Source organism: Glycine soja, chromosome 10 (assembly GCF_004193775.1).
Source record: "Glycine soja cultivar W05 chromosome 10, ASM419377v2, whole genome shotgun sequence".
Classification (NCBI taxonomy): Eukaryota; Viridiplantae; Streptophyta; class Magnoliopsida; order Fabales; family Fabaceae; genus Glycine; species Glycine soja.
Genome location: NC_041011.1, coordinates 46,578,249 through 46,602,741, shown reverse-complemented (window position 1 = coordinate 46,602,741; position 24,493 = coordinate 46,578,249). Strand labels below are relative to the sequence as shown.

Genomic DNA, 24,493 nt, shown 5'->3' with positions numbered 1-24,493 from the left:
GTAGTAATGTTGTTAAAAAAAAGTGAAGCCATAATATTGGAAAGTCGTCTCTGTACAGTACACGTTTCATACTAAATAAATAAAAATATAGCTAGTGTTGAATAGCGTACATCAACATTATGGATTGCGAGTATCAAACAATATTAATCGACAGCAATTGGGATTTTGGGCGACGTGTCAATCTTTCTTGTGTGAACCTACATTGTGATGTGCATTGTATATATTGTTCAAGTAGTAGGTAACTAGTTAAAAAAAAAAAAATACTATGTAATTGACGAAATAAAAAACCGTGAAAGGACTAAGGAGTGTGGTGGGGGTGCAAATGACACAGAAATTCTTTAACAAACTAAAATATATTTTCGATTCATTTTTTTTTTCTTTTAGTAGTGAAAATCTGTGGAGAAAGTGGATTAGTTTGTAATCCATTTTTCTATCTATCTTTAAATATTTTATTGCATTTAATTCATAGGAAATTATCGTCTAACGAAGTAACACATTTGGTGCCGATTTTTAGACGAATTTCTGTTTGAAAAACGTTCTAAGGAGTCGATGTGTCTAAAAACTGGGAGTAGTACTGCTTACTTTTGTGTTGATTTTTAGATACTAACTCAATTCTTAATCTACTCTCTGTGTAAAGTAAAATAACAACTTGAAGCGTAAATATCTCACTTTTTTTTATTTTCTGAATTAATTCATTATTTATATTTTTCTCTCTCTCTTTATTGAGAGTGACTTTCACTCACTGAAAATATAATTTTTTTTACTTTCTTTATTTTCATGTGAATTTTTTTATTTTAAATTAATTTTAGGTTATAAAAATTATATTAAAAAATTGTTAATAAATAACAAATTTGATTATCATACATAAATTCAAAATACAAGACAGCATAAATTCTATAAAAAAATTATATTTAAGATTTAACTATGTATATATGTAATGACACATCATATGGAAGGATTTGTTACGAAGCAATGCCTAATGATTTCTATTTGGTAGGAATTTACCTCGTTGGTTTGAATGTTTACCAATTTTAACCCTAGTCGAATTACGAAATCCTATTTACAGTATCATTTTAGGTGACTTGGTGAAAAGGTCAATTGCTCCAAACTATGAAAGATGCTAATGTGAGCATATAATCTAGGAATATTGCAGGTACATAAGTGCCCAGCTATTGAGAAAAATATTATCACCCCCCCCCCCCCCCCCCCCCTCCCCCCAAATCCCTTTCTTGAATAAAGCATGTTTCTCTAGGTCATGAGTCATAGAGTAATGCTACTATATTTCTAAAACTATTATAAAAAATCATAAAAGATTATCAAATTTAGTTATTTTTTCATCAGTAGTAGCTTGATCAAATTTAGTTATTTAAATTCCAATGCCCTTATCTTTTAATTGTTTGAATAGGAAATTAGAATCTCCCTACCAATGATATCTCTAATTTCATTTTAAATGGTTCTTATTGCTAAACATATGAATAAAAGTATGAGAATTGTATCCTTTTAAGTAAGAATTGTAAAGTGAGAAGATAAGAACATATTTATTATTTGTTTAATTTAAAGTAGTTCGTAAATTTCTTACATTATGCATTTTTGTCATTTTAGAGAATTTAAATCCAAAAATATGTTGGTATAAACAAGGATGAGAATAGGTTAGTTTGGATAGGATAATAAGATACTATATACATTACTTGTACTAAAAAAAAATTCATATACTCGGATCCCTATTTGCATGGTAGTAACTTTAATATTTATATCTTTTTCCATTGAATAAATATCATGTATTGGGATCCCTATTCACATGCTTAGTAACTTTAATATTCATATCCTTTTCCATTGAGTACATAAATACTTGTATCCTTACATGTTACTTGCACTTTAATTATTAATTAATTATGAAAACTGATAAATAAAATAATAATTAAAAATAAAATAATAATGAAATTAAAATCTCATTAGATCTTTATAAAACATAATAAATAAGAAATAAAAAAGAAGCAAGGTGATATTTTTTCAGAATTAAGAAATGTGATCTATCTCTGTAAATAAAGATCATGACATTTTTCTATAAGTAACATATATAAGCCTTATTTTTGTTAATTAAACACCGTTATCTATCTCTTAGCAAATAAAGAATGTGATATTTTTTTAAAAAAAAAATTGATTGCTTAAGTATTATTATTATTATTATTTCACACCCGTATCCGTTAATAAAAATTTTGGATAATTATCCTGCATATCTGAGTTCATATCCATTAAGTGAGTAATTACCTATCTATCATGAATATAATTTTTTGCGCATATGGATCATGAAACTCAAGTAGTTCATAATTTTCTTTCAACCTTTGCTACCCGTTAGATATTACGGGAAAAAGAGGTGATTTGAGGTGGGTAGGAATTTGTAGAGGCAGTAAGATAAAGTTTTAGTATCGATTACTAATTAACTATCATGCTGTGATATTTATAGGTGCATGACATGCTAAAGTCAATGCACAGCACACATAAATATGAAACATAGATGGGTACAACGTGTGAGATCCAATCTTGTCCATTAAATATGCACGTGTAATAAGATTAAAAATTAGTACACAGAAAGGACATCACATGGATGACTCTAATGAAATGAAATGAAATGCAATGCAAAGACAAAAATCGGAAAACTGGATTCAACTACGTAGTTTTTTGTCACATCATTAACTACTTAATTGAATCCAGTAGAACTTGGCATAGCATACCAAATGACGCACATTTCTAGTTGGTCTAATTCATACTATCATCTAACACGTATAACAAGCCTAATGACGCGGTACACGTCAAATTTAGCAAAGAAATTTACATATGATAATATTTGACACAGTAATCTGCAACAAGGTTACAATTACAATAATTACATAAGATAGTATAGGGCCGTGATTATTTTGCATTTGAAAGCATGGATCTATGAATACTAGATACAGAGAGAAACATGAAGTTGACTACTTTTGTTTCCAATATATACAAATAAAATATTGGATTTCTACATTCATTGCAAGCATAGTCACTTGCTTACCACAAAATAATTCATGAACAAGAGGCTCCTTATATAGCAATTAAACACTGCAAAGCCAGCCATAATACGTACTACCTCGAGCAATAGTCCAAATAACTTATGCAGCAGCATAATACCCACTCATGAGCAAGACTTGAAAGTCACATGGAAAAATGTGTAGTTGTTTTAAAATTGCTTGTCACAATCATGACTGAAATTCCTATTATCTGAATGTATGAGACCAATTATTTGAGTTTTTTGGGGTGAATAAGTTTGGGTATGAGAAACCCGAATAATCATCTAGTGAAGGCAATCTCTTAAGCTGGTGATGAGAGGATTTGTCATCCAATACAGAATGATTGTGTAGGGAAGAACCAAAATCTTCCTTGGGTATATCAAATGAAGGAAAACTTGATGAATGAGAGAATGAGAAGGCAGGCTCAAACTCCACATTATTTATGCCACCATCATCATAGTCATTTGCAGCATTTTGTTCAGTGAAATGTTCCCTTTCTGTTTCAGATTTATTACCAACACTTACAAAGAATGGATTCTCAAAGCTGCTATCTGACACATGTGCACCATTTTTCTTGGTAAGCTTATTATCAAGGGGAGTTGAGATGAATGACATAGACTGTTCACTGTCCTTTTTATCAAATGAAGTATTAGGTTTATGTTTGTCTGATCCAAGTGATCCAGATTGGCTTGATGATTGAAGATCAACTTCAGTGTGTTTTTCTTCAGGAAGAGGCAATTTTGACACACATTGACTACAAAATTGAATGGGGTCATTCTGACAAGGAGAGAACATGTCAAAATAATGAAATATGAAGTAACAAACTAACAATACCATAGTAGCTTTATTTTTTCATCTGGCTAGTGAATCCTAAGTAGCAATACTATGGTATACTTACCAGTAAGTCCTCATGTTTTTTAAAGGACTTGGTTTCTGAGGCAGTTGGATCCCAGTCTAACTTATGCTCAACAGCAATTTCTTTTAGAAGTTTCAGTTTCTTTTCCTGTGAAGGTGCTTGAACTGACAACAGCTCTATTAACTGCAATTGCAATTCACATGGGGAGTGTCATAGAAGAAAATAGCTTTCAACCTTGCTGATAAATATGAGCATGTATAATTGTAAAAATAAAGAGTCTGTATATGACAAAAGGACAAAAATCAAGTCCCTTACACCTTTCCATCAAGTTTTCTAATCAAATGATGACACATAAATGTTCTTTTTCAATTACAAATAACCCGCATAAAATGTGTTGCAAAATTTTAAGTAAACATGCAAATGTCATCATTTGATTGTACAACTTGATAAAAAGGATACAAGGAACTTGATTATAAGTTGTTTCCAAGATAATAATTCAAGGAACCTGGCCATTAACACTGCAGTCAGGGGTGAGATCAGTTGCTGCAGATACAAAATCCTTTCCGTATTTGGAAGCAAATAGCGACTGAACCTGCAATAACTCTGGCAGATCCGCACATCTTGGTGCAGCAAAACATACACTAGATATTGCTTCCTTCAAATCAAGGGGACATTTCCTGAACAATATTGAAACTTAAGATGTTTAATTGGAAAACAATAGTTTTTCCTTTTTCAAACAATGGTTGGATTTCAAAAATGCAAGTAGAGAACTTAAATTTGCTATTATAATTGGACACTGATTTCCTACACTTGTTCAATCAATGTGTGTCCTCGGCCAAACTAGAGTGTTAGGTGATGATTTTCTTATGATTCTTCAAACCTTTTGCTCATTATGCTTATACTCCAAGAGGCCATTGTATGTTTGAAACTAAAAAGGGGGGATTTTGCAAATGTTTCTTGAATCTCAGATGTAAAATAATTTTTCAAGTACTATTCACAACAGCTCCTCTGTTTATAACAAATAAATTGAAAAGCATGTTGATCATTATTCATTCATATACATCGTTCTTCCTCCTTATAGCTTACCAATATCAAGCACTTATATATTGAGAATGTAGACTTTTATCAATGTATGTGCATGTTGTGTGATTGTTGCTTTGTTCTTTGGCAAACCTTTGTGATTGAACAAATGCAATGCGTGCAGCAATAAGTTCACAAAAGAGTTGAATGATGTCTTGAGCAGCCATGATGTTCTCCTCTCTCATAACATGCTCCACCTAATATCATCATCACGAACAACAACACCAGCATGCGGAAAAGTGTTCAAAATCTTGAAACAGAAACAATAAATAAACAATATATATCACGTGGAAAAAGTGAGGGGCATGATTGAGACCTTAAGGCTAGCCTTGGCTTCTTGACCAGCCTCAAGTAGCTTAGCAACGTCTCTTCGCATCTGCTTCAGATGAACCTCTCTTCTGTTTCTCAGCAACTTTATGCGTGGAATTGTGAGTTGCAACAAGGTTGCACTAAAAATGGAAAACTACAAATCACTTAAACAGATGACACAGAAATGTTGAGAAAATGAAGGAGACAGGAAGTACCATTTGGAGGCTTTAAAGGCTTTGTTGAAGAAGCAACGAAGCATTGGCATGTTGAGAATGAATCTCTGTAGATAGATAATTGCAGTGAGCTTAGGATATTGAAAATAGAATGGGAATTCATTAAAGATGACACCCTTGCTTAACAAGCAAGAAACCCGGATGTGGGTGACGCGTAGTATTCAGATTCATTAAGCACATCCACATCTTCACCTTCTTCTGTTACTACTTTATATTCTCAATAATATAGTTACTCTTTTATATGGCACGAATATGGGGTTAGGTGATTGATAGGTGTATCGTATATTTCTTTTTCTGGTTTTCATAGTTTACACTCGTTTTCTCTTCTAATGGCGGATGGGATGGAGGACTCTTAGTGAGGGCAAATTATTTTTAAAATAAAAAATAAAAATATTTTTTATCTTATATATTTTAAAATTAAGGGAAAAACAGAATAAATTACAAAAAATTAGTGTGTGTTTGGTTGTCAAGAAATAGGAGGAAAGGAAGAATTTTTCTAAAAAAAATTATGTGTAATTTTATACCTCTTTCTTTTTATTTTAATTTAAATATTTCTTCTTTATAATAGTTCTCAAGAAGAAGTATAATAATTTTCTTTAATATGAAATTATCATAGTAATTAACAAGTTATTTGTTGTATTTTAATTTCGGACAACTAATGTCTTAGGGCATTAGTTGAATGAATATTATATATAATTAAATACTTGTAGAATTAATGATTAATCAAGAAAAAATCCATCAACTCTAGGTAATGAGTTTGAGCTCTATGATAGAATACCTTAGATAGGGCAATTGAATTAATGAGTTTCTTGAGTCATTCATTGATTAAATATGTTAGCTTATTAGAATTTGATAATAATACTACACTCTAGTGCTAACCTTGAGTTATGAATGATGGAAGGAAATATTATATTATTCTTCTATTATTGGTTCTTAAGAGTAAAAATGTTATTTCAGGTTATCCGAACGTTGAGGAATGTTGCTAGATGCCTATCTTGTTAAGTAAATTAATCATAATTAATTTAGTACTGAACCTAAGAGGTCACACACAAACGAGTGTTCCCGTCTTTGAAAAAAAAATAATTTATTTGATAATTAAATTAGAGAATTTAATTTAATCAAATAAATATTTTATTAAAATATTATTATATTTTTGGTAGCACCAAGAATATAATTAATATAAAAAAAGGAAATGTTATTTTATGAATGTAGAAGTTGTCTATAAAATAAGAATAATATGTTATTGTTACATATAATGTGATTAATTATTGTAATTAATCATGTGATTAATAGTGAATTATCTCTGTATTATATGAAAATGTTTCTTACACTAAAAGATATAAGATATATTTTTATCTTTAGAAAGGTAAAGAAATATAAAATTATTTTAAATAAAATCTTTAGTGTTTTTTATAAAGACCAAATCCATGTCTTTTTAACATTATAAATAGAAACAAGGCAAAGTGTACTAGACACACATTACAAAAGTTTAGATCTAGACCTCAAAAGTAAAAAGGAAAATTGTTCTTTAGAGTTCCATTTATTCAAGAGTTGATCGTAATATTATTCTTTAAAATCTTTACATGATTAAAGAACGTGCATCCGAATACATAAATCTATTTTTTTCTATTTATTATTATTATCATTGTATATTTTGAATGTAAAATAAATCCTAATTTTTTTACCACAAGAAATACTTCTATGTAACTAATATCGATCTGTACTAAGAGGGTGGGATCAAATTATCAAAAAAAAAAAAGGGAAAAAATAACAGATATCGTAGGATTTCGTACAACACCCTGAATTGTATCTAGATAGATAGACTAGATCCTCCGGTGAGTCTTTAAATGTCATGTCCATATTAGGATTATAAGTTATGATGGATACTACCCGATTTTCGTCAATTTCAATCATGAATTATTTTTACAAAATTAATCAAAATTGAAGGTTTTTGAAGTAAAAAATTAAAAAAGAAATCGGGAAAAAAGACAATTTTTCAAATTATTTCTAGAGATTCCAGTTCATGGGATTTTCTTTTTAACATGCTTAATTAAGGAAAGTAAAATAGTTGAGGATTTTAATTGAGTGAGCCGGTGCATGCAGTTACAGTGAGTGAGGTGCAACGTGGTCTTTCCTCCTTCTTAATTCCTCCAACAGGTTCATTCATAATTTGTATTTGCTCAATTACCTTCTAGACAGGAATTTCAATCTCTTTCTATGTGTTCAGTCTTCAGTATGATTTCTGCAACTATTATATTTTCAATGTGTTATTATTATACTCCTTTAAAAATTTCAGAGGAGGGAGGTTTTTTATTTTTTATTTTTACAGGAGGGAGGTGTGAGAAGGGGTAGTGAATATAAAATTTCACTAAAGAATACTTTATTTCTTTCTTAAAAAAGCCCTTTTCTGCGTTTAGGTGAGGCCCAAACCCAAGGAATAGTGGGCCAACCTTTGAAGTCCTCCACTTAGCATCCTCCATCATCGTTGTTGCAGAACTGAGAGAATCACAGGTCAAGCCTTCACCTTATATTGTGTTTATCATTTACGAGTTTAAAGGTACTTTTGCCTTTTGTTTTTTCACATGCTATAGGATAAAGAAAGAAAGATCCAATTGGAAGTTAAATGTTATTGGATAAATTTCTCTCAGGTTTAGAGAGAGTTGAAGAAAACATTTCATTGATAATTGAGCAAACACAATGAATGCTCCACCTCATCATGACGATGAAGACGACAACGAACAAGTTTTCCTTGATGAGTCTGACATCATCCATGAAGTTGCCATGGATAATGAAGATCTTCCTGACGCTGATGATGATTCTGAACTCGGTATGAACTTGCCGTAAGTCCTTCGAAACTGCAATTTCAATATGTCTATATGTTGATATGCCTTGTGTGTGATTTCTCTATTACTTCAAAACAGTCAACTTTTATTTTCTGTATTATACTTTCATTGATGTTAGAATTGAGATGTATTGTTTTTCAGTGTGTTAATTAATATATTTGGTTGTGATATTATTTTAACCATTTCAGAGGAGGAGGATAGTAATTTTGTGCACAAATTCACTGCTCATACCGGTAAGATTTCTACTTTTTTTGTTTGTGTTTCTGCTTAACTATTCTGATTCTGCCGAGCATTTAATTAGATTGAAATCAAATTCAGGATTCTAAGTAGCATGATATTCTGCAATGGCATTGTTGAGGAACTAAGCTTTTTTTTTTCGTTTCTTTTTCAAATTTTGAACTCGTGTACTCAGTTGGGAATTTATGATATTTTTCTGATTTCTTGAATTCTTGTTTAGGTGAGTTGTACTCAGTTTCCTGCAGCCCCACAGATGCAGCCTTGGTGGTTACTGGGAGCGGTGATGACAGAGGATTTCTCTGGAAGATTGGCCAAGGAGATTGGGCTTTTGAGCTTCAAGGTATTTGCATGACACTAGAGTTACTGATGGATTAATATTTTTCCAGTTATCACTAGTGTTGCACAATAATTAGTGAAGTCAAGATCATGTTACTTGCTATTTATTGACTGTCCAATTGTTTTTATTATTATTAATTTTGTGCAGGTCATGAAGAATCTGTATCTACTTTAGCCTTTAGCTATGATGGTCAGCAATTGGCATCAGTTAGCTTAGATGGAATCATTAAAGTCTGGGATGTATCTGGAAATTTGGAAGGTAGAAATTTTGAAGGACCTGGAGGGGGCATTGAGGTGAGATTGTTGGTGAAAACAAGGTGTTATTTTTGTAGTTACTAGTAAAAGAAAATATCAACTGGAAATGAAAACAAAAAACAAACCAAACCCACCCTTAGTTTTCTTGCTTTTTCTGTTGTTAATAGTTACTAAGTTAGATGCCATGAAATCTTTCAGTGGCTTAGGTGGGATCCAAGAGGACACAGACTCTTAGCTGGTTCTGAGGATTTCAGCATTTGGATGTGGAATACTGATAATGCTGCCTTACTTAAAACATTTATTGGTCATGGCAATAGTGTAACCTGTGGTGATTTTACTCCTGATGGTAATAATTTTTCTTTATCTTGGTGCATTTTTTTGTTAAATGTTATTTGTGGTATATATTTTTAATTTCCATTTCTTTTTACTTGGTACCTTAGGGAAATAATATGTACTGGTTCTGACGATGCAACCTTGAGAATTTGGAATTCAGAAAGTGGAAAAAGCACTCATGTTGTGCAGGGTATGTAAATTGCTCTTTAGTAATTGTGTTTGCTTTCTGTTCCTCAGCAATGCATTTTTCCAATTATTCGTGCCTCCAATCTAAATAGTCTGTGGTCTTGGAATTCTCCATAGTTATTTTTTTATAATAAAAAAAAAAACACATTCTGGCATCTTCCTCAAGAAAAAAAGGATGGGATGCAATTTGAGCAATTTTTAAAATCAATTAAAAGCATATGTTTTATCTCTTTTCTCATATCAAGTAGGGACAGACAACATTCATGAGGTCAAACTTGATCTTTATCAAGTCATGATAGTTTCACAAAAAATTGATGTCTAATCATTTTACTTTCATCTGCAGATTTCCTTATTTCCTTTTTCTTCTTGCTTTTGATAACCTGCTAGATTTTGCTTTCTAGGCCATCCATATCATACCGAGGGATTAACATGCTTGACAATAAATTCAACTTCAACTCTTGCTCTTTCTGGTTCTAAGGATGGATAGGTCCATATTGTGAATATCAACAAAGGAAGAGTATGTGTTTTCATTGCTTTTGATATTCACAGCATTATTGTCTTTAGTCTGTTTGTCTTGTCTTGTTTCTTTTCCCTTGGGCATGATGCCTTGTTATTTTGAGAAACCTTGGGTTGTGTCTTGACTCTTGGGTAATGTTTCTACTTTATAAAATTCGTGTCATATGACTTCAAATTCTATATCCTACTAAAATCTCAGAGATAATAGTTGCTTAAAAGAAATTTGAGGGTAAATCATCTAATCCACTGCTTGATGCTAAATATCTTAGGATTTATTCAAAGAGTAATAGCCTCTAATGTCAGTTGCAATAGTTCGAGTGAAGAGCAATGTTTTCTTGGATTACTGTTGTCTTGTGATTTCCTCATTTCTGTCAAGGGCAAAGGGAACAAGCATGTGAACATGTATGGGAATCAGATCTAAGAGTGTTTAGCAAGACTAGTTTCTGACTATATTGTACCTTTGTTGTAATTTAATTTTCACAATTGCAAGACTAGTATGAGCGATGCTCAATTCGACAGTAATTAGAATTTGGAAGCCAGCTCCTATCTTCTCCCCAATATGGGTCAAGATTGGTACATTTTTGTCATTCTCAAGATAATACTTACTCAGTGGATTTGTGTATGGAATTTGACTAATTAGTTAATCAGCTTGGCAATTTTGTAATTAGCTAGACTATGAGCTTGAGTAGGTCTTCCACTTAACCCTAATATTTTGTGTTCAATGAAATAACACAAGTTTTCTAAGAATTATGTCCTTCCATAGTATATAGACTGTCTTGTACTGTTTTAAGACCACATATCCTAATACTTTCACCACTTTACAATGTGCTAATTGTTTCATTTGTCTCTGCATGCTGCAGAATTTATTAGCTTCCTGCTTTGTCTCTAATAATGAGTTTCATGTTTAACAGGTTGTTGATAATAATGCCCTTGCTTCTCATTCAGATTCCATTGAGTGTGTTGGGTTTGCACCAAGGTATGTGTTACAATTAACAAACTTCTCATAGCCTGTCTATATGTGCAATCTTGCACATATTCGTGTACTTGTACGCTTCTGGATTTATGCACATGCACAATGAAAAATTTATTGGACACAGAGGTTGTTTGAAGAGATGAAGATGATGATCCACCAATATAATGTTACAGCCAAGAATAGTCTCATTATTGGTAACAGCTTAATAGGCATAATAGAATAGGTTTTGTTATAAAGATCAATAAACCAAGTGCCATTGACTCAAGAAATGTTATTAGACTTACTTGACCTAACCTTCGGTAACTTGGTTTATAGTATACACACTGTTTTTGATAAATAATTCTACTTGTTTCCAAAGAATAATAGACAGCTAAATGACACAAACCTTGCAGATGGAATTATGAATTGTTTGTTCTCTTAAATTTAAGAAAATTTGATGTGAGTCATCAATAATTTTGTACCTTAAAATTTTATGGTAGTGGTTCCTGGGCTGCAGTTGGAGGCATGGATAAAAAACTGATCATCTGGGATATAGAGCATTTATTACCCCGAGGCACTTGTGAACATGAGGTTTGTTGGAATTGCTTTGTCCAAAGTATCATGCTTGTGGCTTTGTGCATTCAGAGACTAAATGAGTTCTCTGTAATATACATAGACTTGAAATTGTAAAAAAAAGAAAATCCTATATCTGATGCTTTAAAGGAATTTTGCCTTGTGCACAGGATGGAGTATCATGTTTGGCATGGCTTGGTGCATCTTATGTGGCTTCTGGTTGTGTGGATGGTAAGGTGAGATTGTGGGACAGCCGGTCTGGCAAATGTGTAAAAACATTGAAGGGGCACTCTGATGCCATTCAGTCTCTTTCTGTGTCTGCTAATCACGATTACCTTGTCTCGGCCTCAGTTGATGGAACAGCTTGTGCTTTTGAGGTTGAAAATTTTCGGTGAATAACCCCTGTTGTATCATTGCATAGGATGAGGTTGAGGTTGTCAATCATCTAAACAAAGCCCTCTGTGTTTGTGTCCTTGGAGGAGGGATGTTACTCTACAGAAATCATATTGTTATTTTTATGCTGAAAGTAAAATGTAGTAACATGAGCTTTTCCTGTACCCAGACAATTATAGAACAAAAGGTTGGGTTTCTTTTTTTCTATATTATTTTTCATCTTTAATATTATTGGTTTTGAACTTTGATGTTTATACTTAGAGAATTGTGTAAGGGGTTCTAGTTCAATTGGTTAAGTAAAGGCACCTGAGTTGTTGTAAATCTCCTGAAACTGTCTTTGATTTGCACGGATTTAAAAATACTTAGAGAATTGTGTATTCAGTGAAGCTGGGATTTTTTTTCATAACAATTGTTAATGTGTACAAGTTTTTCTTAGGGATTATTACATGTAATAAAATTCTCTAAAAGCTGCTTAGGCATCTTGTCAAATCACTTTGCTGTGCAAAACGTAACTAATTTGTAGCTGTTGTCTGGTGCGTTCACAAATTTTAAAAAGGGCTAAGTTAAAAAATAATAGAATTACAAAGATTACACACAGAATTAAACTTCACAACATGCATCAAATGTAATTTTCCGAGCTTTCAATTTGTGGAGGAGGTATTTTCAGTTGTTGGGCTTAATTCTGTTAAAGCCCAATAAATACTTTGCTTCCTGCAGTTCCCTGGCGGATTGGCCATTCGATATTGTAATGAGGGGTGTCTGAAGCAAAATTCGGAAGTGCATGAAGTTTCACTTCTGTTAATAGCAGCCCATTGACATTGAACTGATATCTTTCTTCTTCTTTTATTCTCATTTTATTTGGTCGAAGATCAAGGTTTTTCTTTATTGTGTTTTAAAAATGTTTTTAAGAAAAAGTAAGAAGAATGTTTCATGACATGATTTTAAATATATCTTTTAAAGGAAACAGACAATCAAATTTCTCCACTGTTACAGATAAGATGTAACATAATTGATAGATGACTTGATTCCCAGAGTTAATATGATAGTTTAGACCCTGAAAACATCTTTCTTTCAGCAAAATTCCCTCACTATCATCAACGAAAGGCTTTCATTCCCACTATTCTCCACATTTTTCCAGCACTGACGCCAAATATACTATCCTTGAAGATACCAAAACTCCACCAATCACCATGGTAATAATGATGCTACACTGAATGAATAAACTCCTTATATCATTTCCTTGTCTCAGTTTTCTAAAAAACTGACGTTGTAGCGTTGGGAATATTCTTAGTATTGATATTCTGAACTTAAGCCTTTGGCCGCTGAAGAATCGAAGACGTTTGAATATGTTTGGTATGGATTATATAATCAATTATTTTAATCTGATTTTATATAATAAAAAAACTTGTTTATAATTCTCTTCTCATTTGTTTGACAGTAGTGATGAAAATCAGATTATAATATTAGATTATTTCTATTACAAAATACTTTGCTTAAATAATTTTTTTTAAAGATTGTGATTAACAGTTAACAAACTAGCTTTTTTATTTGATTTCAAGTAATTTATTGTTTTAAATAAAAACCATTCACTGTAAATATTTTTAAATTCATTTTTGTAATTTTACTATAAAAATAATTATTTCAGACAATTCAAACAAAATAGAGTATCTTAAAATTATTTTTCATTTAACACATTCATTTTTTTTCTCATAATCTAAATACACACTAAGAACGAAAAATACATGAGAAGATTTGAGTTTATTAAAAAGATGTTACCCTAAAAACGGAAGTATTTTTGCAAGCATGGTTAAAGTTGCTCTTGTTTTTTGGTTTTTATAAACATGTTTGAAAATTGTCTTAAAGCTTCATACCAAAAAACAGATCATCAAACTGATGGCTTTTTTGTTTTTCTGCTTATAAAATAAATAACTTTTTTAAAAATAATAATCACTTTGACCCAAATATTTTCATATAGAATTTTATAATTTTTTACTTTTCTTTGTTTGAAAAGGATAACAATTTAAATATTAAGCTTTATGGATGGAATCTCATATCTTGTATCCTAAGAAAATGACTTGTTTCCAGCTTCTATATGAAGTTTGTTGTCTTATTTAACTTGTTTCTTTCTTTGCTCTCAGCCGCACAATATTAACTTCTATATATGTTCTCTTTTAAAAAAATCTAAATATGGTATTCTTGTGACGATTTTTTTTAATGTGTAGTTAAGTTAAGACAGTATTTAATTTATATTATTTTTTAAATTATCTTTTCTTTAAAAGAAAAGAATGTGTCAAACTCAATTTCACAAACCCAGTCGGCCTAATAATGAGAAAAATAATTTTACAAAAGCTCGAAAAGATAAAAGTAGCTTTCCTTTAAATGAATGTAACTTTATTAAAAAAACAAAACTTTTAGATAAAGCTAATTTTAGAAAATCTTTAATTATCTTTTCTTTATTCTAAATCCAAAAAAATATACTACCCAAAAAGTTTCAACTTAAAACTAAATTCAAGTTTAAAATTATAAATTATCAAATCATTTTAATTTTAAAATTCATTTTTTAACTTTAACTCTTTAAAAATTTCAAAGCTCTAAAAAAGTCACGTTGAATAATACTGAATACTGAAATAACTATTACTCCAAATAACATTCTCCTTTGATTATTTCATTGCATTCTTCTTAATAATTAATATTATTCTTTTTCTTCTATTTTTTCTTTTTCACACTTTCACTGTCAAATAACAAACATACCCAATTCAATTTTTAACCTAACATTTTCTAGGTTGTCATAAACGGGATTGATAGTGACAAGGCAATGGACAATGGGCCGTAGATAGAGCAATAGAGAGTTTGAAGATATCCCAAATGGCGGGCAATATGCCTTGAAATTGGCAATTTGTGCCTTAATTTATTAGCAACTTGCTTATTATATTATGTTATGCCCAGCCCAATCCAACAAACAAATAGCAACTTGCAACTTTCAAGTTTCCTACTTGCACAAGATAACTCTGTTGACATATAACTAAAACCACATTTGTGTTTGGAACATTTTGTCAAATATCGAATGATGCTTATAGTAAGAATTCAATTATCCATTGATTCGTGAGGAGCACAAACATTGCAACTTCCAGGAGGATTTTTTATTTTGGCATATGAAGAAAGGGATCACCTTTTTTTCTCTTTCCTTTAGTTGAATTCACTGAATATAGAGTTATCCGATAATTTTCCCACTTAAAAAATTAATTTACTTTCATCAATATTATCAACTAACACCCAGTTATTTTCATATTCGAGTTCTTTTACTCCTTGAAATTTAGAACTTTCTTGGAACCATACACTATTAGATACCAGATATTAGGCCTATAGTAAAATTCGTCGGGTGTTATCTTTTTTACGTTGTCACTCACTTATTTTATGTAGTTTGTGACGTTGAAAACATCAACGGTCCAATTTGAGATTACTCTTCTCTGTATTATATATGCAAGTTTTTGAGGATACAACAGGAACTTTCCAATTTAGAATCCGGAACTCAGGACAACAAAATTAGCAAGCCAATTTTACAAACCCAAAATTAGAATGAGGAAAAAATCTTAAGCAGATAGGCACTGCATTAGTGTCATCAAGGTCTAATCTCGTGCACATTAACCTATGTCTCTTACGGGCCAGTTTAGAAGAAATTGATTTATAAACAATGTGATCAACTAGACATAGGTTCATGTATTTCTTTTTTTTGAGTGAGAGATCACAGTGCATCTGTCCGTTTATTATTGTTCTAAGAAAATTTTATATACTAAAAGAAATTAAACATGAATTTTTTCATTAAATAAATTATTTTCATTCGTATAAACATATCAAAGTTATCTATTATTGTGTTGATCATTTGGGTTGGATCATGTACCTTTTAAAATACCTCTAAAAATTATAACATTTTATATATCTAAAACTTTGATAATTTATTCAAATAGTTATTTTTCATTGTTTTTTTAGTTTGGGAATAATCTATACTTAGATGTATCATTCGAATGATAATTATTGTCATGATAGCATTGTAGGTAAAGTCCACCTAGACAGTAGTTTTGGTTGTTAACTAAGTTACTCATGGTAATGACATATGCACATATCTATTCACTGTTAAGATCATAAAAAAAAAATTGCATATCTCAACTCATTATAACTTACTTGCACGGTAATTATGAGGTTTTGTTATAATATTTTATAATTTTAGCCTCTTTATTTATAATTTTTTCAATAATTTAAAGTTAGAATAATACAACATTTATTTTCTAGCGTTAGTACTAAAAAGTGAACAATTTTATTTTTCCACGCTATCTTATGGCATGAAATCTTATATCTTTAGCTATCTAAATTTTTAATACTTATTATTATTATTATTATTATTATATTAGTGTAGAATATTTATTAATTTTGTTAATGATTAATTTCTGTAGAAAAATTTAATTAATAAATTAATTAAAAGTATCAAACCTAGTTTTACTCTAATCAATTACGTATCGATAAATTTTTAATACTTTAGTAACGCATATGATACTATGGGAACTATTGTTCACGAGCCAAAAATATTGTGCACGAGGCACGAGATAACTCTTTAGCTTTGGGCCGTTAAGTATAACAATTAACAAGTGTATTATGTACATATGATATGGGAACTATGGTATTCATGGACCCAAATATATATGGCACCCCAACAAAGTCCAATAAATATACATACTTTATTTTACGGCTAAAACTTCATGTATTTCCACTACGCCTTCCTGTTCCTGCGGCACCCATTGCATTCCGGGTTAATAGGACCGAGCAGGAAGTATTAGTGAGAGAGTAGAAAATAACATTTTTATTTTGGCACTTCAAGTTTCTTATTGGATGGGTTGAAAATTAAAAGATCTGTATTAATCAACAACTATTTACAATAAATGATTAAAAACTATTTTAGAATTTCATTACATCACTGTTAAACTTTTAATATAAATAAAAAGGTTATGTTTGGTTAAATTTAGATTTTAAATTTAAGGTTAAAATTGATCATTTTCATTCTTACATAATAAAGACATTTTCATAATATATACCTCTTTCTCGATCTTATGTTGTGGTTTTAACATTCATTAAATTTTAAAATTGTAATTTATAACTAAATATTACAAAATTGGATTTTTATTAAAATTAAATTCAAATCATTTATTTTATAATTAATAAAAAAAATTCTTTAATTAAATATTTAAATTAATAAATATATTGGTGTTTTATTTGATTTTTTAACAGTAATTAAGACTAGTTGTCGAACTTAGTTAGTCAATTTGATATCACCCATTTTAATCATTCCACCTCTAAAGTTACTCAACTCATTGAGGTGGGTTATTTCATTCCAACTAAACTACTCATCAACTACACATCGATTAGCCTAACTATTCCTTTGAATGCAAAATCAGATGAAGTTCCGGATCTAATCCCATTCAAAGAAGGGTTATAACATATCTAATTGCATTTAAAGAGGGGTTTTAACATTTGTAAGATGTAGTCTAGTATTAGATATTTTTATTTTAAATAATATATTATATATTAAAATAACTTAGCATAATGAAATATTATTATTTTTAAATTATATAAAATTGTGTATAATACTTATGAAAAAATAAGTTTTTTTTTTAATTTTCTCTAAGTGAGTCTAAAATGATACCCTTTTTCATTATTATTTTATTTTTAAAATTAACTGTAAAAGCTTTCAAACAATGATAAAAAAAAAAGATATGTGTGTGGTAGCCATTGATAGAGAAAAGGAAGAAAAATGGGGGGGGGGGGGGGGGGTGGAGAATACATTGAACATGGGAATGCAGAGATAGGAGGAAACCAAGACAACGAATGTTTCAGATCTTAGCATAATCTTGCGACACCGATGGCGCTTTGAAGAGACTATTGTCACCAAATAATTGAATATCAAATAACACGGTTTTATCTAAATCTCTAAAACTTTCTAGGTAACCAAATATTAGGCCATGCAACACTTCCAATAATATACTATATCACTACGCAATTGATGCTAGAAATTATTAAGACATGGTATCTCTTAAAAGAGATCACCAATTCAATTCTACACGGTCTTTAACTTTTTGGGGGTACGTATTAGCATATGGCCGTTCCAGTTTGGCTATAGAGTGGAGACGGTGGTTTTTGGTTAAGTATCCTATGGATCTAATTATCCACATGTATATGGATAGGAATTGAAGACTCCGGATTTGGTCCCATCACTTATGTATGTTCAACAAAATATTCATAAGAAAAATATACACAAACTCGAAAGACAAATAAAAATAGAAGGCATATATGGAACGAGAATATAAATAGTTTAATGTTACTACAAAGAACATAATAAAATTGTCTTACATAAAAAAACAACTTGAAATAAATAAGAATCACGGTAGTAGTTGATAACTATATATACGACTACTTAAAAAAATAGTGTGTATTTATTTTTTAATCTTAATAGGAATGAACATAGGTAATGAATAATTCACTCAATAAATACCCGTAAAAATTGTTCATGATGTAAGTTAATTATATTATTTGTTTGATAAATATGGGTACAAACACAAGTATTATGATTTATGAATACCTTAGTACACCCTTCATCCTACACTTGTTTTTTTACAGCCACTTCATCCTATACTTATAAACACACAATTATAATAACAATTTAAAAACTAAACTTATAGAGTAATCGACTATTGTTAATTTGTCCTCTGTTATATATCAATCTATAGAGCGCTGAGAGGACCTCGACGGAAGCTAGCTATACTAAGTACTGACCATTAATTAAATCATAATGTATGACTATGACTATACTATAATGTATTTAATTTTATCATTGTTACATTTTTATATGGACATGCGTGTAGACTATTATGATTATTGTCTAGCTTGTTGCAATAATAAAATCATTGTGTATTTTTGCATTTATTATGACTTATGCTATAATCTCCGGCCACCTTCTGATGAAGTCAAACATCATTTACAGACAATGATACGAAAGTTAATTATTTTTAACATATTGAGAAAACAAATAAGATAGCATCTGTATAACAACGGTAAAATAGTCAAATATATATCATATATCAACAGTAGAAATCAAATGGCCAACTACTAACCTAGAAAAAGAGAGAGCAAATCATGAAACTCCGAAGGAAGCTTACATGCGTTATTAGGATGAAGCAAATGGTTAATGGTTCAAGAGATTTTGAATGTTCTAATACGAAAAGACATTTTTAAAACCAATATATAACAGTTATTTTATTTGTCGCCTTACATATCATTATCTTTTTTTTTTTTTTTAAATGGTGTGGGTGTCGTTAACCAAATAGCACAAGAAGCATTTAAAATGCTTGATACAAATTTCTTAGTTAAAGAAAAATAAAAAGTATTTTTAAGTATTGAGATGTTAAATATGTGTTTGATTGTGTTTTTGTTTATTATTTTTCAAAAAAATTATTTTGAATAAAAGATTTCAAAAAATTGTTTTTTAAACAATTGAAATAGGGGAAGAGAATATGAAAATGTAAGGAAGAATATTAATAATAAAAAAACAGAAAATATAAAAACTTAGAGATATTCTATGTTATTATTTTTAAACTACTCTTATTATTTCTTCTTTTTTTTGGAAACAAAAAATATTTTAAAAAAACTATATACCCTAAAAAAGATCCACTTTTAATTTTAATTAATTAACCCATTTTTAAGGAATTTGATATTTATACACTATTAGATCAAAATTTATGTTAATATAACTTAGAGGATGCTAATTATACAATTTAATAAACTTATTATATATAATCGTCTAATTGTAAAATTCAATAAAGATGTTGTATAAACACTTTTTTTTTTATAAAAATGTTTTTGAAAATAGAATATCTCTAAATTCAGTACGTTGTTCCATTTTCTGCTTTTTATTGCCTACATTTTTTCATCAAAATTTTATATTTTCTTCCTCTATTTCAATTTTACTTTCATTTTAATTCATTGACCTATTCTTTAAAAATACTATCAACCATTTCAAGTCCATGAAATGCTTTTTTTTCGTCATTCAATTTGATGTTATATTTTTAAATAGGGACATTTTTTTAAGAGGAACGTGTATTATTTGGATTTTTTATTTATTTTTCTTATAAAGGAAAAAAAATGCTAATATAGGTGACAAATTCGGAGTGGCCGGAAGTCACTCACAAGTACCAATTATGTGTGCAATTATTGCTTCCATTCCATACACGAAAACCCCTCACCCAATTACATTGTTCCATTTCATAATCTAATATCATGATATTCACAAACTCTTTGCAATAATTCAAGGATAAATTAATCCATAATGCCACGTGGCGATCCACCTGTGATCCCAATCATTGAAGCAACATAACTAATCAGCATCTCTTGGAACTCAGATACAACTTCTAATGAAAGAAAGACAAGTGGACCAATCATATGTCCCCGCGTCACTCATTCAAACTATGATTCCAAAATTATCCTCAGCCGCTAATTATGTTGACCACATAAAATCACATTGAGTCAGTGATTGCTCTCCAAATATGTTTCAACGCGTGATTTTAGAATGATATTTTTTCTTTATTATTTTAAAATATAAAAATAATAAAACACATCACATACTTTCTAATTAATATTCTAAATGTACGTGTTTTCCTTAAAAAAAATGCTCAATATACTTTTTAATTTTTACTTATTAACAGACTAATTAGTATGTTGAAGATAAGATTAAATTATTTGAACACAATTTGAGTTTGATATTTGACAATAATTTTTTTCAAATTTTACTTACCCACAAACTCTAGATTAGTTGATACTATGAATACGGTGTTAAGGAAAAAAAAACTAATTTGTTTTAATTTTTTTTTCAAAAATAACTTTCCCCCCTCATTCTTTAACATCTTAACGGTTGTATTACACATACTTCAATTAATTATGAAAAAATTATTGATTAAAATACTATTTAAAATTATTTTATGAAACATTATAAACATAATTATAAAATATTATAACAATATTTTACAATAAGTTTATATAAATTTGAAGTTTGATGCGGCCATGATGCACCTTCAATGCTGCATTTCGTGAAGCTTATTATGTTATTTTAGTCACAACTCATTACCTCACATTTCATGTAATTATAGAAGAAACTAAAGCTTTAATGTGACAAAAAAAAAAGGATTAAGGTTTACTAGGTTTTCATTTTTTTTAAATACTATTATAATTATAATTTCAGATGAGGTTTTTTATAATAAAAAAGTTGAATTATCTTTGGTTATATTTAGTAAATTTTTACAAGGAAGGGAGGGGGGATCTTCATTTTAATAATTTTTTAATATAATTATATAAAAAATACAATGCTATTATAATACAAATTTAATGTTCTATGTTTTGATTTATAAATATTATATAATTCTATTACTCTATAAATAAATAAATAAAATATCCTCCATTCCTTTCCCTTATAAAAATTTACTCCCAAATATATAATTTTTATTTATTTAGTCGCGTACAAAAGTAAAAAGTACCAAAATAAATAAATGATACGGTGTCCTTTTTTATATATACATATAAGTGATGCAATATTTCTCACCTTTAATAAAATAAAAAATAGAATACCTTAAATTATACAATAAAGAAATTGTCCTAAAATTCGACGTTTTCCTCTATTAAAAACTGCAGTCAAAAACAAAAGTATATAATATTTTTCACAGCATAATGTAAAAAAAAAAAATGTTTGTTCTTGTGTTCCCAACTTTCTTCCTTGTATTTGACTGTACCTCGGAGGATACAGCACGCAGGCCCATTAAAGTGGCAGATTCGCCTTAATTTTCAGTGACTAATTTTACGCAACAATTCTCTAAAATAAAATAACAAATAAAATTCTACGCAACGATTTCTCTCGTGAATTTAGTTCAGCTGTTGGATATAAAGAAAAGTGTGAAAGGGAATTAAAATATTCAAAAAGTTGAAAAAGAAACAGACGTCTAACCTCCTAAATGCAATTGCAACAGACAACGCCGTCTTTTCCAAAATCAAATTCCATTTCGGTTTCAGACCATCTAACGCGTTTAATTCAAATTCAACCCCTCGACGTTAACATAATTGCGCCTCTGGTACGCTATCCATCACTATCAATGTGAACCTCATCAGCATTCTAAAATGGATATACTACCATTTACTGTAGATATTTAACATATTTATTTAAGTTATATACTGAAAATATGCTATTCGCTATTTTAAAATGTATTCCCTAATATATAAATCATTTTTATATAAAATATATTAATTATAATTTAAAATTTTATAAAATAACAATAAAGTGTCTGTTAAAATTTCTCTTGAATACGAAGGTTCCTTGCCTTGTATATTTTTCTGATGCCCCGCCTTCCTTTCATCCATTCACAACTTTACAGTATAACACTTTTGATAAGCACAAAACTTAAAGTATAGTTCTATAACTATTTTTCAATAAGAATTAAAGTTTTATTTTGATAATATGCAAAAATAAAGGTTTATATTAAAATAATATATGCATGTTACTGAGGTTTTTTTTTATTTTAAAGAATGCATGTTACTGAGGTCATTTACATAATTGTATGTAAGTTTTTTTAATTTTGATAATTAACTATAGTCCTATTCGAATGAATTTTTTATTTACTTATAAAAAAATAGGAAGGTAAAATAATTAAAATAAGTTGTTCACATAGATTAAAATTAATTTATGTACTTAATTTTTATGAAAAAATTCATTTAACTTCTTTAAAAGTTAAGGTGAGTAAATTGATTTTATCTTATGAAAAAAATCAATGTTTTATATTTTTTTATCTTATAGTAAATACTTATAAATTGACCCTAAAATAACAAGATATCTTACAAATTGAAAAGTGTTACTAACATTTTCATAAGTAATTTATGCACTTTTTTCAACAGTTTTATTCTTTATTATTGGTTGAAAATCATAATTTTATAGATCTCATTTTTTGTTTAAGGAACTTTACACGTGATTTTATTTTTCAACAAATATAACAAAAAACAAAAGCAAGTTAGAAGAAGTGCTATTATATTATATATTAGGAACAATCCTCTTTTCATAGAAATTTTTAAAAAAAGTAAATCATACTTATCTCAATATCTTGCGTGCAATATCAAACGGTTATCTATATTTCAGTATTTCACCACCATGTTAGCAAAAAAAAAAAGTATACGACCACCCGTGTGCCGTGTAGAATAGAATAGTATTATTGTTATGATTTAATATTTATTCTTAGATGGTGATATAGGACCAAGATTCAATAGGCCATGGTGGGTGAGTAATTAATGTAAGAGGCAATATAAAATATTAAAAAATACCTTTTAAATAAACCCGGCTTCTGTTTTATAGTTTAACTTATGGAATAAATAATTTTTCGTAACAAACTAATCATCAAATCGCAGACGACGAACATGTACTTAGCACATTCATGTTAGCAAAGGTCAATAAGTTCTCAGTGGCTGATATAGATTTATTTATTTTAGATGCGTATATTTTGAAATTCAAATTCAAAAATTTAGACACAATTCGTTTTAGGTTATTCTATTTTTTAACGTGTGCTGCTTCATGGGGTATTATTGGTTATGATAAGCGTGGTAATTTAAAAGCTAAAAATGATTGAGAATAAGTTTTAGAAGGTATTCAATAAAAAAATGTAAGATATAATAAGGAAAAAATTATAAGATTATTAAATTTTATAATAATTACTTTAAAAATCACACAAATAATAATATAAAATTATTTTACTCATTAATACATCACTATTAAACTCAAATAAAATTAGAAGTTACACTGTAAGAATATATATACTCTGACATGCTGGCTATTTTGAGTTTTAGCCGGCAACATTCATGTGCATGTTCTGACATGTTTCAAAGAATACTTGGTCATCAGTTTATTTTAGAGACACTTTGCGAAAAGAATACTTAGAAAAGCAAATAAAAAGTCATTATTAGAAATATATATTAGGAATAAAAATTTAACAAAATTTTAATAGGGAATATAAGCAAAATATTTCTAAAATTAGTTTTGTAAAAAGTGCACTTAATCTTAAATATCAGCTACAATTAAGTTATGCTCATCTAATGCCAACTTTCACGGATTATTATTTCCGAAGTAGATAATTAAACGTTAAATATCTGTCCTTACCCACCACCCCTATTGGTCCCACTTCAGCATGTAACTACTATTTTTGAATTTCAAACTTAAATCCCTGTTTTAGTGTTGGATCACCTCAACAAATATGTATGTAACATATCTTCATAATTTTATCTCT

The 24,493-nt window shown here is 29.3% G+C and overlaps 1 protein-coding gene and 1 pseudogene across 1 annotated transcript; one reads left to right on the top strand and one right to left on the bottom strand.

The window, feature by feature from the left end:
- Positions 1-2,815: 2,815 nt before the first annotated feature.
- LOC114370617 (IST1-like protein) lies at positions 2,816-5,707 on the bottom strand. Its single transcript, XM_028328013.1, has 6 exons — positions 5,502-5,707; positions 5,294-5,426; positions 5,071-5,174; positions 4,403-4,574; positions 3,940-4,080; positions 2,816-3,818 (listed from the first exon to the last, which is right to left on the bottom strand). Exons 1-6 carry the CDS (start codon positions 5,549-5,551, stop codon positions 3,249-3,251), a joined length of 1,170 nt encoding a protein of 389 aa, XP_028183814.1. The 5' UTR covers positions 5,552-5,707; the 3' UTR covers positions 2,816-3,248.
- A 2,375-nt stretch (positions 5,708-8,082) lies between these two features.
- LOC114370187 lies at positions 8,083-12,529 on the top strand (annotated as a pseudogene).
- Positions 12,530-24,493: the final 11,964 nt, after the last annotated feature.